The 20088-nt window shown below is 43.9% G+C and overlaps 1 protein-coding gene across 1 annotated transcript in view; it reads left to right on the top strand.

The window, feature by feature from the left end:
• The first annotated feature begins 3577 nt into the window (after window positions 1–3577).
• The window catches only part of LOC120921558 (zinc finger protein 850-like), a 47336-nt gene continuing 30825 nt past the window's right edge, over window positions 3578–20088 (top strand). The window contains 1 exon segment of the mRNA XM_040334059.1: window positions 3578–5014. Within this exon segment, the coding sequence (XP_040189993.1) occupies window positions 3923–5014 (1092 nt within the window). The 5' untranslated portion in view covers window positions 3578–3922.

The raw sequence follows: 20088 nt of genomic DNA, 5'->3' as shown, positions 1-20088 counted from the left end.
CACTTCTACGTGACGGCCAATCACTGGCTGAGAATAATACAAAGCTCTTTTCTCTATAAATCTCTTGAATACCAGAAGGATAAAGAATGTAGATTGGTAGACAAGGGGTCAGTGAAATGGGCGGATCTCTGTTGACTTCCATCATCCAATCACGTGTAAGTAAAACTCCATGGGCCAGATTCAGAAAAGATACGCCGTCATATCTCTGAGTCCGGCCGTCGTATCTATGCGCCTGATTCAGAGAATCAGTTACGCATAGATATCCCTAAGATCCGCCAGGTGTAAGTGTCTTACACCGTCGTATCTTAGGCTGCATTTTCAGGCTGGCCGCTAGGTGGCGCTTCCGTTTGTTTACGCGAGGAATATGCAAATTAATATTTTCGTCGATTCAGGAACGAACGACCACCCAGCGATTTTTTTTTTTACGTCGTTTGCGTTCGGCTTTTTCCGGCGTAAAGTTACCCCTGCTATATGAAGGGTATGTGCGGCGCATCCTATGTTAAGTATGGCCGTCGTTCCCGCGCCGAGTTTTGAAATTTTTATGTTGTTTGCGTAAGTCGTTCGCGAATAGGGCTGGACGTCATTTACGTTCACGTCGAAAGCAATGACGTTTTGTGGCGGAATTTCGAGCATGCGCACTGGGATGTTTTCACGAACGGTGCATGCACCGTTAAAAACGTAAAATACGCGGGGTCAAGTCAAGTTTAGATAAAACACGCCCCCAACATCCCCATTTGAATTACGCGGCCTTACGCCGCAACACATACGTTACGCCGCCGTAAATAAGGGCGCAAGTTCTTTCTGAATACAGAACTTGCGCCCAAAGTTACAACGGCGTAACGTATCTAAGATGCGTTACGCCGGCCGGACAGATACGCTCAGGTATCTGAATCCGGCCCACGTGTTTTATTTCTTTGCACGTGATTGGATATTCATTACAAAGTGACATTTCACCACATTCACTGATCTCTGGGGGAAATTTCTTTGAACATCCTATTTAGTAAATCCCCCCTCTGTCTGTACACTGAACTGTCCGGATTGCAGGTCTGGGGCCTCTAATGATCCAGCACAGCTGACATACATGACCTTCCTAATACCCCTCCCCCTCCTCTCCGCCATACTTACTACAGACCGCCAGACTAGATCCTCCTTCTGCACCCTGACACAGGATGGGGGATGGGGGGACATGTTCTCATGTAAGGTGACTGGATGAGATTTGGGGTCACACTTGTCTTTGCTGGTATATGGAAGATCACTTGTTGGTGGTAATGGAGGTGAACCCGGCAATGAAGCAGATCTACAGTACACCTCCCATCACTGTTCCTTCCGAGGTCAGATCTCCAGATCGCTCTTCTCTGTCCCCCCTGACAGAGCGCCCCCTTCTGGGACATTTTACATTTTATCTTGTAGCTTTGTGGTCATTAGACCTCACCAGGAAGTTGTTGGTGACAATCTGTCCAAGAGCGGTCTTTATTGTCACAGACCCTCACTGCGTCCTTTCACCCCTCCCCCCTTACTAATCTATAAACACTGTGCATCCCAAACACTGCACCCCTCACATTGCTGACTTAAAGGATAAGCCCCCCCCCTAAATCCCAGCCCCCCTATGTACCAATACACCATTAATGTACTTATTTCTATTTATCTTGCACCCCCTCTACCTCAGTGTCCAGCTGGCTTTATAATCACTTCTCCATTACTTCCTGGACACACCCTGCATCATCTCCCCTCCCCCTTCCAGCACACCTCATCAGGTGCACATTTTATCTATGCAATCGGTGATCACCGTTCTCACTAAATACACAGCTATAGATCATTCATTTGGCTGAGTGTGCAGGAGCTGAGCGATCAGATAACAGCCGATGTTGATAGAGCTGTAATATTGTAATCAGGAGAAGTGTGTCCTGGGTTCTGTAATGATCACCATACACTATACAACCTGGTAGACCTAAAGGACATTGTACAATCAGATTGCATAGTATATGGCCAGCTTTATATAAGTACATAGGATGGAGGTGATGGAGTCACTCAGCTGTCAAGCCGCATTCATATCTCTGCGTAGTGGGAACTTGCATTCCCCCCATGAGGTTTTTTCGCATTCTGAAGCATTTTCACTCGTCACGCATAGGGTAGACCATTCATTGGACTGGGCTGCCCTATGTGCAACAATCACCCCAAAAAAGCTCCAGAACTTTTTTTTTTAGAGTGGAGTGTGTATATATATATAGAATATCTGCTGTTCCCTTTGTGGAGAGAAATTTAAAGACTTACCAAACATCTACCCAGAATACACCTGAGAGATGACTCTTCAGCTTTTCCTCTACACATGACCCTCCTTTCTAAAGCTTTATATAAAATATCACTACTCATTCACCTTATAAACGTGGTGAGATCTTCTATCCCACTGAAATGTCTCTGTGGATTTCCAGGGTTACTGAGATCAAAGGGAAGGAAGATCTCACCACATCTCTGAAGGGCGAGGAAGATCATTAGGAATAATTAATCGCTTTGAAAATGCAGAGAATTGATTTTCAAGATTTGCCTCCTGTTGATTTCAATGAGTTTTGCATTTAAATCTGCAATTTTATGGGATTTTTAGACGTCTTGCCTAAAGTCCCCACAAATCTGAACCCAAGAACATTCCTCTGTCACTATGCAGAACATTTCTCTGAATGAGATTCTCCCGCTGGAAATTGTAATAAAATGTACATTTTATCAGCCAATGGGAATAATATATTGTCCTCGGTAAAATAATATTGTATATATTGGGGCAGATCCACGTACCTTTGCGCCGGGCGCAGCGTATCTAAGATACACTACTCCGCCGTAACTTATCTTTTTTTTTCGAATCCTCAACGAATTTGCGCCGTAAGTTACAGTGGTGTAGTGTATCTTTGGCGGCGTAATGGCGCGGAATTCAAATGGATGTAATGGGGGTGTGTTTTATGTAAATACGGCGTGACCCGACGTATACAACGTTTTTTTTAACTGCGCATGCGCCGTCCGTGGGGGTATCCCAGTGCGCATGCTCGAAATTAACCAGGAACAAGCCCATGCTCACGATGGTGACGTCATTCTACGCAAATCCCTATTCGCGAACGACTTATGCAAACAATGTAAAAAATTCAAAACTGTACGCGGGAACGACGGCCGTACTTAACAATGAGTACGCCTCATAACAGCAGCTTTAACTATACGCCGGAAAAAGATGAACGCAAACGACGTAAACAAAATGCGCTGGCCGGTCGTACGTTCGTGGATCGCCGTAAATAGCTAATTTGCATACTCAACGCGAAATTCGACGGAAACGCCTCCTAGCGGCCACCGAAAAATTTCAGCTTAGATCCGACGGCGTACTGTCGGATCTAGCCGAGATGCCGTTGTATCTTGTTTTGAGGATACAAAACAAAGATACGACGCGCAAAATTTGAAATTACGCGGCGTATCAATAAATACGCCAGCGTAATTTCTTTGTGGATCTGCCCCATTGTTTCTATATATTAGATACATTTAATAATGAATGTTAAAAAAGAAAACAACTTTATTTAGCCCTTTTTTATAGAATTCTGACTTTTTTTTTTTTTTCTGTACAGGTGGATTGAGGAATCAAGTTTTTTATCATGTTGGTCTTCATCAATACAACAAAGTCACATGGGAAGTGAAGCCATATGGGTGTCTGAAGTCACTGAAAGTCTTTATCACAATTCACTGGAGGATTCACACAGGACACAAGTCATATCCGTGTTCTAAATGTTGTTCTGAATCCTCTTCAACATCGATCCCGCCTCAGAGGACAACAAGAGAGAAGTCATTTCAGTGTTCTGGAAGTGACAATGGCTTTACAGTAAAGTCCAACCCATGTATATATAAGAGAAGTCATTTCAGAAAATATTTCTTGTTTGGAATGTTATAAAGATTTACAATGGAGGCAAAACGTATCACACACCAGAAGGTTCACACTGGAGAGAAGCTGTATCAATGTTCTGAATGTGACAAAGCTTTTACATCGAAGTCACATCTTATCATACACCAGAGGGTTCACACTGGAGAGAAGCCATATCAGTGTTCTGAATGTGGCAAAGCTTTTACACTTAAGTCAAACCTTATGACACACCAGAGGATTCACACTGAAGAGAAACCATATCAATGTTCTGAATGTGGCAAAGCTTTTACACATAAGTCAAACCTTATGACACACCAGAGGATTCACACTGGAGATAAACCATATCAGTGTTCTGAATGTGGCAAAGCTTTTACACATAAGTCACACCTTATGATACACCAGAGGATTCACACTGAAGAGAAACCATATCAATGTTCTGAATGTGGCAAAGCTTTTACACATAAGTCAAACCTTATGACACACCAGAGGATTCACACTGGAGATAAACCATATCAGTGTTCTGAATGTGGCAAAGCTTTTACACATAAGTCACACCTTATGATACACCAGAGGATTCACACTGAAGAGAAACCATATCAATGTTCTGAATGTGGCAAAGCTTTTACACATAAGTCAAACCTTATGACACACCAGAGGATTTACACTGGAAAGAAACCATATCAGTGTTCTGAATGTGGCAAAGATTTTAAACAGAAGTCATACCTTATGACACACCAGAGGATTCACATTGAAGATAAACCATATCAGTGTTCTGAATGTGGCAAAGCTTTTACACAGAAGTCAACCCTTATGACACACCAGAGGATTCACACTGAAGATAAACCATATCAGTGTTCTGAATGTGGCAAAGCTTTTACACAGAAGTCAAATCTTATCAGACACCAGAGGATTCACACTGGAGAGAAACCATATCAGTGTTCTGAATGTGACAAAGCTTTTTCACATAAGCCAACCCTTATGGCACACCAGAGGATTCACACTGAAGAGAAACCATATCAGTGTTCTGAATGTGGCAAAGCTTTTACACAGAAGTCAAATCTTATCACACACCAGAGGATTCACACTGGAGAGAAGCCATTTTAATGCTCTGAATGTGACAAAGCTTTTACAGTTAATGTCGGCATCATCTATCACCAGAGGATTTACAAGCTTCAGCTGCAGAGAGGAAACTCTGAAATAAGGGATATCAAAGGAGTTGTGGGCATCCAATTAGTTTCACAGCCCCAATGTTATCCCACAAGCTAGGGAAGAAGTGAAAAGATAAAATGCTACTTAAAAAAAGTAACTAAAATTTGTGAGCAAACTGGAATGTAATGATTGGAGGCTTTGAGTTTAGTTCTTATCTCTATCAGACACACTTATGCCCTGTACACACGATCGGTCCATTCGATGAAAACGGTCTGATGGATTTTTCCATCAGTTATCCGATGAAGCTGATTGATGATCAGTCGTGCCTACACACCATCATTTAAAAAAACGATTGTGTCAAAACGCGGTGATGTAAAACACAATGACGTGCTGAAAAAAATGTAGTTCAATGCTTCCAAGCATGCGTCGATTTGATTCTGAGCATGCATGGATTTTTGACCGATGGACGTGCCCACAGACGATCCTTTTTTTTCTATAGGTTTTTCTTTCATCATATAATTTTAAAACAAGTTCCGATGGATAAATAACCGATAGAGCCCACACGCGATTGGTTTAGTCTGATGAAAACGGTCCATCAGACAAACCGATCGTGGGTACGCAGCATTAGAAGGTCTGCAAATATTTTACCTTTTATTCATGGAGCTTTGTCTGAACATGTAATGTATTTCATCATTCACTAACTGAGCTGTGTTCCCAAATGTTTTCTTCATTGACAGATCCTGAGCTAATACATGACCAACACTGCCGCCGTACAAAGACTAGTGGTCAAGTGGCATCTTGCCGAACCTTCCAAATTATGAAAGCTCATTCCAAATTCTTCTGACTGTTGATACTTCATCAGCCAGGCTTGAGGGCCCCAGCTAAGCCCACCTTGTCCACACCTCCCATTACATGTCCCACCTCCCTCTTCACCATCAATGCTTCCTTTCCGTGTTTCCTCTCCTCTCATAGATGACAGCTTTACAGGCAGGTCTGTAGTTGGGACACCAGCCAGGGAGACGTCTCTGTTCAGTGAGAAAGCAACTTCCCAAGCTGGTGTAGGACTTCCAACACTGAGTTGCTGCTGTTTATGGGATTCATTCAACAGTACTCATACTTTCACTAGGAGGCTGAAATTCCTCTGAATGGGGTTCACTTTAATGACTGTGATTGGACAGATCTCTTTTTGGGGTAAAGTTTGTAAAGAACACTTCTTATCCCTGGAAATGTTATGATGTTGGCACTAAAGTGTAACTAATTCCATAAATGGTGCAATCTGATATTCGCGTAGATGTTTTTGTTTTTCCGAGTTTCCCCTTGTAACATTTTTATTACCTGTTGACCCTCCCAGTAGATCTGTTTTCTTCTACTTCCTGTAGAAGGCCAAGTTATTTGTCAAAAATAGCAGTTGGAGGGGGATGGGAAACACCATATAACACTGCCGGGGGTTCTTACAACTGTCAGTTTTAATTCATATGGTGGTTTAAACCTTAAAGCAGAACTCCGGACAAATTTTGTTTCCATGTCCTTGTTGCTGATCTCCTACATTCACCCACTTTGCCATCCATGTTCTTCTGAGCTCTGTAGTTCCTCTGTAATGGGCTACTGAACTTGCTGAAAAAACGTTATTGCCTGCTGATTTCCTGTTTGTAAGTCCGCTGGCTGCTATCCCTCTCCTGAGCTCAGCCAGCGGTCTGACACGCCCCCTTGTAGTCCTCTGAAAGCCGAGCAGGAGGAAGCAGACATGTTGTGGGCGGAGGGGCTCTCACAGCCCCCAGTCTGTGCCGCTCATGGAGGAGGTGTCCTCCTTCTCCTCTATCCTCCCTCATCCTCCTCTGCTCCTGCCAGTCACCGCCTCTCCACTTCACCCCCACTCCATCCCCCTTCACTCTATCCCCTCCCCCCCTCGCACCACACTACCGCCGCCCCTGCCCGCCTGCTATCTCTGTGCAGAGCGGGATTATCATCAGTAATTGTATGACACAGCAGGGATGTCACACTGTGTCAGGTATAGTATACACGATCACCAATGCTCATGTCCCTCCCCACCATAATAAGAACACTGCACTGTCAATCATAATAACAGGGTTGGCAGGGCATCAGCGCTCGGCGTTCTCATATAACAATATCGGACACCGCGGGAGATCCCTGCTGTCTATATATAAGTAATTACTGATAATAATCCTGCTCTGCACTGGTGGTCCCTGACATTTTGGTCCCTGACATGGTGGTACCTGACATTCTATGTGGCACCGGTGTCGCATAGAGAGTGTTGTACATTTATCATGAGGATCTCAGAAGGAGATATCTACACAAGGTAAAGGAGATCCAACCGGCACCTGGGGGGAGGAAGTGGGGTCCATTTTCTTGGATGGGTTGAGTTGGAACTTGGTTGAGTAATATGGTGGGTTTGCTCCTTAAGCCATTAGTTACTACTATAGTTTTTATAATAATTTTATACATTGCTTATGTTGTTTCTTTCACTGCCATGAAAAACGGTGGTGTGTACGCGGCATAAGAAGTTCTCCATGAATGATGTCCCTAGAGTCATTCCTCTCCCTCTGGTGTGTGCAGCGATATGTGTGGTGTGATTGTTGTTTTCCTACATAACCGCACCTGAAGCTGCCATTTGCATGATGTGCATGTATGTGGGAACTGGGGGCTTTAAAATTAGTTTTGTGTGTTTTTTCTTTTATTTAGAGTTTGTTTTTTATATAAAAAATGTACTTTCTGCTATAATAAATCCAATAAAAAATGTAAAAAACAATATGCATTCTTCTTTATATTTTTGGTAAAAACATTTCCAATAAGCGTATATTGATTGGTTTGCACAAAAGTTATAGGCCCGGATTTACGTAGAAGCGTGCATCTTTGTGCGGGCTTAACGTATCCTATTTACTTTACGCCTCCGCAACTTTGACAGGCAAGTGCAGTATTCTCAAACCAAAGTTGCTGCGGCATAGCGTAAATAGGCTGGCGTAAGCCCGCCTAATTCAAATGTGGAAGATGTGGGCGTGTGTTATGTAAATTTATTGTGACCCCACTTAAATGACGCTTTTTACGAATGGCGCATGCGCCGTCCGTGAAAGGATCCCAGTGTGCATGCTCCAAATTAACCCACAAGAAGCCAATGCTTTTGACGTGAATGTAAATGACACCCAGCCCTATTCGCGAACGACTTACGCAAACGAAGTAAAACGTGAAAAATTTTACGCTATTCCGACGTCCATACTTAACATTGGTACGCCTCATCTACGCCTCATATAGCAGGGGTAACTTTACGCCGGGAAAATCCTAACGTAAACGGTGTATCTGTAATTTGACGGCCGGGCGTACGTTTGTGAATTGGCGTATCTAGCTGATTTAAATATTTCTAGGCGTAAATCAGCGTACACGCCCCTAGCGGCCAGCGTAAATATGCAGTTAAGATACGACGGCGTAGGAGACTTACGCTGGTCATATCTTATACAAATTCTGGGGTATCTGATTCTTTGAATCAGGCGCCAAGATACGACGGCTTAGACTGAGGCCCCATACACACGAGAGGATTTATCTGCAGATACGGTCCAGCGGACCGTATCCGCGGATAAATCCTTTTGAGGATTTCAGAAGATTTCAATGCGATGGCGTGTACACACCATCGCATTGAAATCCGCGCTGAAATCCTCTGCCGATGACGTGTCGCGCCGTCGCCGCTATTATGACGCGGCGACGGGCGCGACGCTGTCATATAAGGAATTCCACGCATGCGTCAAATCATTACGACGCGTGCGGGGAATCCCTTTGGACGGATGGATCCGGTAAGTCTGTACAGACGAGCGGATCCATCCGTTGGAATGGATTCCAGCAGATGGATTTGTTGAGCATGTCAGCAAATATTCATCTGCTGGAAATCCATCCCAGGGGAGATTTATCCGCGGATAAATATCCGCCGGAGTGTACACACCATAGGATCTATCCGCAGAAACCCATTTGATGGGATTTATCTGCGGATAGATTCTATGGTGTGTATGGGGCCTCAGAGATACGACGGTGTATCTGGAGATATGCCATTGTATCTCCTACGAGAATCAGGGCCATAGTGTCTACAAAGTAGGGGAAATATTTAGGGACTTTTTTTTGTTTTATTTGTTTTTATTCGTAATGACGGGGATCAGCGATATTTTTATTTTTTAAGCAGGACTGCGACATTGCAGCAGACAAATCTGACCCTAATGACGCGTACACACGACCGTTTTTCATGACGTGAAAAATGACATAAAAAATTTAGAACATGCTCTAAATTTTTGTGTTATTTTTCACGTAAAAAATGATCGTGTGTACGCTTTAACGACGGGAAAAAAAACACGCATGCTTGGAAGCAAGTTATGAGACGGGAGCGCTCGTTCTGGTAAAACTAGCATTTGTAATGGAGATTGCACATTCATCACACTGTAACAGACTGAAAAGCACGAAGACTGAAAAGTGCGAATCGTCTCTCACCAAACTTTTACTTACACGAAATCCGCAAAAGCAGCCCAAAGGGTGGCGCCATCCGAATGGAACTTCCCCTTTATAGTGCGGTCGGACGTGTTGTACGTCACCGCACTTTGCTAGAGCATTTTGTTTTTTTCACGATCGTGTGTAGGCCATCTTGCTGCAGCCTACCTATGCCTAGGAAGCTACCGCAAATGCGTCAGTCATTTTGAGCATGCGTGGGTTTCCACAGTGACAGGTAAGTATACACACTCTCAGGTCTCGGGTTTCTTGGCAGGAAACTGCCGAGAATCATGACGAGAAAATAGAGAGCAGGTTCTCTTTTTTTCGCGTCAATATTTTAGGCAGTTTTCTTGACGAGAAATCTGAAAGCCTCGTACACGCGCTCGGTATACTCGGCAAGAGTGCTCTGCCAGCAGTTTGAGGCTTAAGACCTCAAAGAACTATGAACTATGATATTGCAATTATTCTCTTGGAACCAGTTAAAGCAAGATAGATGAACTGAAGGACGTTGTGACTTCATATATTTTGCCAAGTCTTCAATACATCAACTATTGAAGGCTTTTTACAAGCAGGTGATAAAACAGTGACTGCTGGAACAATGGTAGCTTTCCTCACAAAACAAGAAGTTGTTTACTTATCTTTGTTGGGTAGATTAAGAAGACAAAACCTGCCATAATGAAAAGTTTCACAGATAGCTAACTTACAGTATGCCGCGTACACACGATCAGGCTATTGCCCGGCCAAATCACGATGGAATTCCATCGGAGAAAAATAGAGCATGTCCTATATCTAAACTCTGATGGAATTCATCGGAATTTCCGATAAAAAAATATGGAGGGGGTTACACACAATAGAAATTCCGATCGTGTGTACGCAGCATAAGTTATCATCACATGCAAATAACCCTTATCTAGCAAAAAAAAACATTGGGCCAGATTCACAGAAGAAGTATGCCGGAGTATCTACTGATATCTACTGATACTCCGGCGTACTTTCAAATTTGCCGCGTCGTATCTTTAGTTTGAATCCTCAAACCAAGATACGACGGCTTTTGGCTTCGATCCGACAGGCGTACGGCTTTGTACGCCTTTGGATCGTAGGTGTAATACTCTGGCGCCCGCTGGGTGGAGTTTGCGTCGTTTTCCACGTCAGGTATGCTAATTAGCTTTTTATGGCGATTCACAAAGGTACGCGCGGCCGTCGCATTCTCTTAAGTCGTCGCTAGTCTGCTTTTCCCGGCGTATAGTTAAAGCTGCTATTTCTTGGCCTATCTTTAGACTTGCCATGTTAAAGAATGGCCGTCGTTCCCGCGTCAAATGTTTTATTTTTTTTTGCGTAAGTCATCCGTGAATAGGAAAGGACGTAACTCACATCGACGTTCAAAAAATTACGTCGGTGCGACGTCATTTTGCGCAAAGCACGGCGGGAAATTTCAAAACGGAGCATGCGCAGTACGTTCGGCGCGGGAACGCACCTAATTTAAATGATCCACGCCCCATTTGAATTAGGCGGGCTTGCGCTGGAGGGATTTACGCTACGCCGCCGCAACTTTACAGGCAAGTGCTTTGTGAATCAAGCACTTGCCCGTAAAACTTGCGGCGGTGTAACTTAAATGCGATACGTTACGCCGCCGCTATTCTACCTGAATCTGGCCCATTGTGCTCAAGTAAGATCTGTTTGGACAAGCTGAGTCATCTTCAAAACATCCTTTTAAGCGGCTCAAAGTCCTTTCCAACACATGTTAGAAAGATTTGAAGTTATGCAAGTCAGAAACATAAAAAAGAAAAATACCTACATGTATCTATATAGATATGGACATATAGGGGCAGATCCTCGTACAGTGGCGCATTTATGCGCCGGGCGTAGCGTATCTAAGATACACTACTCCGCCGTAACTTATTTTATTTTTTTGAATCCACAAAGAATCCGTGTCGTAAGTTACGGCGGCATAGTGTATCTTTGGCGGCGTAATGGCGCGGAATTCAAATGGCTGTGATGGGGGCATGTTTTATGTAAATACGTTGTGACCCGACATAAACAACGTTTTTTTTTTAACTGCGCATGCGCTCGAAATTAACCCGGAACAAGCCAATGCTTCCGACGGTGATGTCATTCTACGCAAATCCCTATTCGCGAACGACTTACGGAAACAACGTGAAAATTTCAAATTTCTATGCGGGAAGGACGGCCATACTTAACATTGAGTACGCCTCATAACAGCAGCTTTAACTATACGCCGGAAAAAGCCGAACGCAAACAACGTAAAAAAAAATGCGCCGGGCGGACGTACGTTCGTGGATCGCCGTAACTAGCTAATTTGCATACTCAACGCGGATTTCGACGGAAACGCCACCTTGCGGCCGCCGAAAAATTGCAGCTTAGATCCGACAGGGTACTAAGGCCCCATACACACGAGAGGATCCATCAGCTGGAATTGATCCGTGAACCGGCTCCAGCGGATAGATCCCCTCGTGTGTACGATCCAGCGGATCTGTTTCCGTGGATTTTTATCCCCTGGGATGGATTTCCAGCGGATAAAAATTTGAAGACATGCTTTCAAATCTATCCGCTTGAATCCATCCCAACGGATTGATCCGCTGGTCCGTACAGACTCACCGGATCAATCCGTCCGATGGGATCCCCTGCATGCGTCGTAATGATTCGACGCATGCGTGGAATTCCTTATATGACACGTCATTGCGATGGGATTTTGGCGCAGATTTCGATCCGATGGTGAGTACACTCCATCGGATCAAAATCCTCGAGAGGTACTAGGCCTCAGACGTACGCCTGTCAGATCGACCCGAGATGCCGTTGTATCTTGTTTTGTGGATACAAAACAAAGATACGACGCGGGAAATTTAAAATTACGTGGCGTATCAATAGATACACTGGCGTAATGCCTTTGTGGATCTGCCCCTCAATATGCTATGTTACAATGTTGCAATGCATGTTGTAAGAATCAATGGCCCAGATTCAAGTAGAATGGAGCAATATTTGCGTGGGCAAAGAGCAAAGATTCTTCTCTGCGCCCACGCAAATATTTCCATTTGCCCAGCGATTCACGGAGCAGTAGCTCCGTAAATTGCGCGGGCGCTATGCTAATTAGCCCAGCGTAAGGGCGCCTAATGTAAATGATCCCGCCGGGGGCGGGAATCATTTAAATTAGGCGCGCTCCCGCGCCGAGCTAACAGCGCATGCACCGTCGGGAAACTTTCCCGACGTGCATTGCGGCAAATGACGTCGCAAGGACGTCATTTGCTTCTAAGTGAACGTGAATGGCGTCCAGCGCCAATCACGGTTCACTTACGTAAACGACGTGAAATTTAAATTTCACGGGCGGGAGCCGCAGCTATACTTTAGCATTGGCTGCGCCTGCTATTAGCCACAATTTTTCATTGCAAGTGCCTGATTCACCAAGCACTTGCGATGAAAACTACGCCCGCGGCCTCCGGCGCAAGGCGGGCCAATTCAAATGGGTGTGTGCCATTTAAATTAGGCGCGCTCCCGCGCCGGACCTACTGCGCATGCTCCATTTCCTAACTCCCGTCGTGCTTTGTGCGCCGTGACGTCATTTTTTTGAACGGCGACGCGCGTAGCGTACTTCCGTATTCCCGAACGGCTTATGCAAACAACGTTAAATTTTGAATTTTGATGCGGGAACGACGGCCATACTTTAGACAGCAATACACTTGCTGACTAATGTTAAGGCACCAAAAAAAAAAAGTGTAACTTTGAGACGGAAACTTGACTAGCGGCGACGTAGCGAACGCGAAAAAACGTTGTGGATCTGCCGTAACTCCTAATTTGCATACCCGACGCTGGTTTACGATGCAAAATCCCCCCAGCGGCGGCCGCGGTACTGCATCCTAAGATCCGACAGTGTAAAACAATTACACCTTTCGGATCTTAGGGATATCTATGCGTAACTGGTTCTATGAATCAGTCGCATAGATAGAAACAGAGATACGACGGCGTATCAGGAGAAACGCCGTCGTATCTCATTTGTGAATCTGGCCCTCTGTTATAAAAAAATATATATATAAAAGTAGAAATGTTTTGAAAAGCTAATTAGCATTATGAAAGCACCAAATCATGATTATAAATGTATAACGCCGCGTACACACGATCGGTTAAACCGATGAGAATGGTCTGATGGACCGTTTTCATCGGTCAAAACCGATCGTGTGTGGGCCCCATAGGTTATTTAACCATTGGTTAAAAAAAAGCCAAATTGCTTTAAATTTTAACCGATGGATTCCTAACCGATAGGTCAAAACCGATAGTTTGTAGGCATGACCTATCGGTTAAAAATCCACGCATGCTCAGTGTAAATTAGGGGACGGGAGCGCTCGTTCTTGTAAAACTAGCGTTCGTTTTGGAGATGGCACCTTCTACATTTTTAAAATTAGTGTCTCGTTTATTGCAGCATATTTTTTTCTTCGTTCTATTGCTAGAATAAAGACGTTGTTTTGCTGATGCTATTTAGACAGAGTTCTCCCATACTGACTTCTTTTCTTTTTTGCTTGTGATCTCATGTTTTTTTTTTTTAGAAAGCCAGATCTCCAAAATAATTTTTTGTACTTCACATAATTTTTTTTTTTTTTGGAGAATTTTTTTTCCTCTCAAGTTATCACAACAATGTTTTTTTTTTCACCCCCCCTCCCCCTCAAGGAGGTTGTGTCCTTTGTTAATTTCACATTGTATTTCGGAAATGTTTGATGGCTATTCACCCGAAAAACACAACAGACAAGTATTTAACTTCAATTAAATCTCCATTTATTCTGGATAAAAAAAAGCAACATGAAGGGCAACAATTGCACAATCAGACAAATATATGCAGACTTTGGACACCAAAGGCACATTCCACCATAATCAACAACAAAATCAATAACATCAGGAGTCCCTCTAATTTGGGTCACAATGTGCTCCCCAAATCCCATAAATCAGAAGCAGCAGCAGATGTCATACATGACCCCAAGCTGTGGTACTACAACAACCTCAGTTTTCTGGCAAATCATCTTAAAGCCAGGAAATCACTTTCTGATCTTCCTTACAGCCTTCCTTCCACGGCTCCCTGCAGCGTTCCTTCCACTGCTCCTTCCACGGCCCCTTGCAGGTGGTGAAAATGTGGCAGCAGGAGGAGGAGACTGGGCCAGGCCATGTTGTTGCTTCTCCATTTCTTGCAGTTCGTGTGAAATGCATGAGCCAAAGCTCTCAACAGGGTTAAGGGGGGCCCTCATGATTTCCGCTGCCTCCTTAATGACCCGCAGTGACTCCTCCTCCAGCTGGGTCATGCACCTCGTTTTTTTTGGTGGCCGCATCTGGAGGGGAGCCACCTCTGACACAGTGCTGCCACTGGGCCTGGGCACCTGCTGACTGCCACTCTGCCCAGCCTCCTCCTGGCTGCCACTCACCCCTTCCTCCTCCTGGCTGACACATTCGGTAGCCTCCTCCTCCTCTTGGCTGATCTCTTCCTGTGTCTAAAAAAGGGACATGTTTTTTTTTTGGCTTCATCAAGCACACCCATTTTAAAGCTCATGACTGTTGCATTGTCAACTCTCATTCTGACCCCTGCAGTTGGCATCCCTGTCACTATATTTTCTGCCCACGACTTTTGTTTGGGTTTTCAAGCTTTCATTTTGGTTCAAAAAACATCTCGTTAACCAAAAAAATTTTGGAGGCCAAGAAATATGTTGTAAACTACTATACCTGACTAAAGATGTTCAGATATGGCTACTCAATCTCAGCCAGCTCCGCGGCAGCCTCTGCAGGGGTGGGGGGAACAGTGGAAGGGAACGCTGGAGGGAGCGGTGGAGGGAAGGGTGGAAGGAAGATTGGAAGGTGATTATCTGGCCTTGATCTAAACGTCCAGAAAATGCAGGTGTTTATAGTACCACAGCTTGGGCTCCTGTACTTCATCTGCTGCTGCTCCTGACCTCCGAGAAGCACGGACCTGTATCAAACGCTTCTTGTAAGCATTCCTCATGCTATTGATTTTATTGCTTATCATGGTGGAAGTTAGCTCTGGTATCAAGGTCTGCATATAAGTGACCAATTGAACAATTGTTGCCCTTCGAACATTCTTGTTAGAATAGGATGGATTTCTGATTTCCCACAGGTTTTTTAAAGTTCAATATTTGTTGATGAATCACATCATATTCTCGGGCTAAAAAATCCTCTGCCAGGGCCCGTTGTCGCTCATCCATTTTTTGCAGCTGGTCAGCAAGGTAGGTGCTGTAGCCCTCAAGAGGGTTAAGGGGGCCCTCATGATGGAATCTGCCTCCCTATTGACCTGCAGACACTCTTCCTCCAGCTGGGACATGCGCCTCTGCCTTTTTTTGGTTTGTTTACAAAGAAATATAGTCTGGCATAGCAATGACCCCCCTACCAGTGAAGTACTCCACGTATAGATGCATCCCGAGCAGTTTGGGGGCATCTCGAGCAGTTTGGGGGCCAATCCAGTACGGCCAGTGTCCAGGCCAGTCAGGTTCTCAGATGATTGTCTGGCCTCAGGCCAAATGTTTGAAAGGTAGGTCTCTGAATGCCTGTGCAAATAATTATAAAAAATGCAGCAGGAAACATGACAGTGTTCAGTTTATAGTCTGCCATGTGGATGGCTGTCTGGAACAGGCGGAATCGTCTGGACATTATCCCGAAGGCATTCTCGACAACCCTCCGGGCTCTGGACAGCCGGTAATTCAAAACCCTCCTCTCCAGGGTGAGAGTCCTCTGGGGAAATGGCATCATGAGGTGTGGTCCAAGCCTGAAAGCTACATCCGCGACAAATAACACAAAAGGGAGTGCCTCCACATTATCTTCATCCCGTGGCAGGGCCAGGCCACCAGTCTGGAGATGGTGGGCAAACTCCATCTGCGCAAAGACTCCACCGTCGGACATCCGGCCATTCCTCCCCACGTCCACTTACAACAACTCATACTGTGCCAACACCATCAATACAATACTATGAAAACCTTTGTAGTTGAAATAGTATGACCCCGAACGGGGTGGCGGGACTATGTGGACGTTTTTCCCATCTATTGCCTCTCCACTGTTAGAGAAGTCCTACCGCTGGGCCAACTGGGAAGCCACGGTCTGCCATTCCTGTGGCGTGGAAGGAAACTGTGGAGTCAAACAAAACTCCAAATTATTACTTTGGCACAAAAACAATGCAATCACAATACAAAAGACATCCTTGTCCAACATCAGTATATCATTTATTAGTGGAGTGCTAATTACATGCCAGATCTAAAATAGGCCCAATTATCAGACTCCTCACCCCTCTGATGGGCCATTAAACATTTTAAGGGGGGGTGTTTCTAGCTGAGTTTGGGCCCAGAAAAATAAACCCTCTAGCACTCTGACAAAATGGAATGAGAAAAAAAAAAACATTGGGATTTTTATGGGGGGGGGGGGGGGCAGAACTACAATGGAGCAGACAAAAAAAGTAGGAAACAGACTAGGCTAGGTGTGTTTGGGCCTAGGATAGCATGCTGGACAGGTTAGTGAAGGGAAATATGCATGTAGGCCAAAAAAGGACCATTCAAAACTTTTAACATGCATGAGGACAAAGGGGACATTCACAGCATATTACAATCATGGTAATTAGGGAATGATGCAAGAAATACAAGACATTAGCATACATTTAAGACATATATAGATTGTGATGTGAAAGAAGACAACTTACCTTAATATAGAACTTCTGTATCACTTGTATGATGGAAGAACACTTAAAGCAGAAAGCAACCAAGTACAGCAAGGCCTGAAAAGAACAAACTGAAAAACAGAAATCGAGCGGACAGGATCGCACTGCAAAACAGATACGACCTGACTGCAAGCACTGAAAAACAGATACGAACCCAAAAGCAAAAACTGAACCCGAGAAAACGATCTGCAAAGCTCGGAGACTGAAAAGCGCGAATCGGCTCTAACCAAACTTTTACTAACACGCGGTAACACAGAATCAGCAAGAGCAGACCCAAGGGTGGCGCCATTGGATATGACCTTCCCCTTTATAGTGCCGTCGTACGTGATTTACGTGACCGCGTTCTGACATGATCGGTTATTTAACCGATGGTGTGTGGGCGCGACGGACCATCAGTCAGCTTCACCGGTTAACCGATGACAGCGGTCAATCAGACCGCTCTAATCGGATGGACTGATCGTGTGTACGCGGCATAAGAATTAACCTATGTTTAGATTAACACATACTCATTGGAAATATCAGAATTATTCATTTATCCAGATAGATAATCATTTTGCGTGATATTGATTGATATATATAACCTGTGTCATTCCTGGAAAAAACTGTTTTAAAAAAAATATATATATATGTGTGTGAAAACAAAGTGCAGCGCCTCTAAAACAGGAAATAAGAAGCACCCCCCCCCCCGTAGTAGGAGTGCTAAATGTAAATATAGTGAAATAAATCACCGGTTTCATCTGCTAAGACTTCAACTGGGGCATGATTAAACCGGTCGGGCACATACACTGGCCCCAGCCACTCCAATACTGTGCAAACTTTCTTTCTACTTTTTACTTGATGTGGACGTTTTATATGTTTTTTATTTTTGTGGATGAAATTTTTTCTATTTGAATACATTTTTTTACTCTTTTTTTACATTATGAGGAGGCATCCTCTTTTGTTTTTTCTTTCTTCCTGTGTTTGGAGTTCATCTTATACAGTTTAAATGGGAAAGTGATATTTTCCATCACGACAAGGGGATTGCAGCAGGTTGGAAAACACAACACAACCATCCAGACCAGTCATTGGGCTGTCCATGCTTACCAGACCCACCGCCATATGGTGTTTTGGGTCCACCAAATCCGGTAAGGGTATTTAATTCTTCTCTGATCGGATGGGTGTTTTTGTTCCTGATGGAAATTTTATCCACGTGTATTTTACAAGGAACCACGCTTCATACCCGGTGTATATTTTGATGTTATTTCACTGTCACCCTTTAACCACTTAAGTCACCCTTTAACCACTCCTGCACATATACGTCGGCAGAATGGCACGGCTGGGCACAAGCACGTATATATACGTCCTGTACTTGTACCCAGCCGTGGGTCGCGGCGCGCTCCCGCGACCCGGTCCGAAGCTCCGGGACCGCGGGTCCCACGGACCTGATCGCCACTCGAGTGCGGCGATCGGTCCCCGGAGCTGAAGAACGGGGAGAGCCGTGTGTAAACGCGGCTTCCCCGTGCTTCACTGTGGCGGCGTATCGATCGCGTCATCGCCTTTATAGGGGAGACACGATCGATGATGTCACACCTACAGCCACACCCCCCTACAGTTGTAAACACTCACAAAGTGAAGCCTAACTCCTACAGCGCCCCCTGTGGATAACTCCCAAACTGCAACTGTCATTTTCACAATAAAGAATGCAATTTAAATGCATTTTTTGCTGTGAAAATGACAATGGTCCCAAAAATGTGTCAAAATTGTCCGAAGTGTCCGCCATAATGTCGCAGTCACGAAAAAAATCGCTGATCGCCGCCATTAGTAGTAAAAAAAATAAAAAAAATAAAAATGCAATAAAACGATCCCCTATTTTGTAAACGCTATAAATTTTGTGCAAACCAACCGATAAACGATTATTGCGATTTTTTTTACCAAAAATAGGTAGAAGAATACGTATCGGCCTAAACTGAGGGGAAAAAAAAAACTATATATGTTTTTGGGGGATATTTATTATAGAAAAAAGTAAAAAATATTGATTTTTTTTTCAAAATTGTCGCTCTATTTTTGTTTATAGCGCAAAAACTAAAAACCGCAGATGTGATCAAATACCACCAAAAGAAAGCTCTATTTGTGGGAAAAAAAAGACGCCAATTTTGTTTGGGAGCAACGTCGCACGACCGCGCAATTGTCTGTTAAAGCGACGCAGTCCCGAACTGTAAAAACACCTTGGGTCTTTAGCCAGCATATTGGTCCGGGGCTTAAGTGGTTAATGGACAATTGTTACTTTGTCTTTCGGGACACTTGCACTATTTGTGATTATTTTATTCACATATCATTGTTGATGGACTTATCATTGTGATTCTTTTTTTGCACACTTGTGATTTATTTCACTATATTTACCTTTAGCACTCCTACTACAGGGGGAGTGCTTCTTATTTGCTGTTTTAGAGGCGCTGCACTTTGTTTTCACATTTATTACATTTATCCTTTTGTTGTGGTGGCAGCCACTACAGATTCCACATACACTCTTATTGGATGAGTGCAGTATTTATTATATATATATATATATCAATACATATTTTGATATTCATGAAGATTCCTGATCACCTGATATTTGGAACTCTGAGGTCGCAAGAAGTAATTCCTCTTTAAGAGTATCCGTCCGGCAGCCATCTTAAAAATTCTGGTAACCAGCAATCCAAACCAAGAGCTATTTTGGAATGGATTATTATGTCATGTTGATTTTATCTTGAATTCATTTGCGTTCTCTAAAATATTGAATTATTGAACGTTATACAATTGATAATTATTCTCCCGAATCAATAACCACCTTGTAGATTTTTCTGTAAAGATTCCATTTTTTATTATATTTTTCTTTTCGCATAATTCCCAT

Source organism: Rana temporaria (assembly GCF_905171775.1).
Source record: "Rana temporaria chromosome 2 unlocalized genomic scaffold, aRanTem1.1 chr2e, whole genome shotgun sequence".
NCBI classification, from domain to species: Eukaryota; Metazoa; Chordata; class Amphibia; order Anura; family Ranidae; genus Rana; species Rana temporaria.
This window is presented reverse-complemented; position numbering and strand designations above follow the sequence as displayed.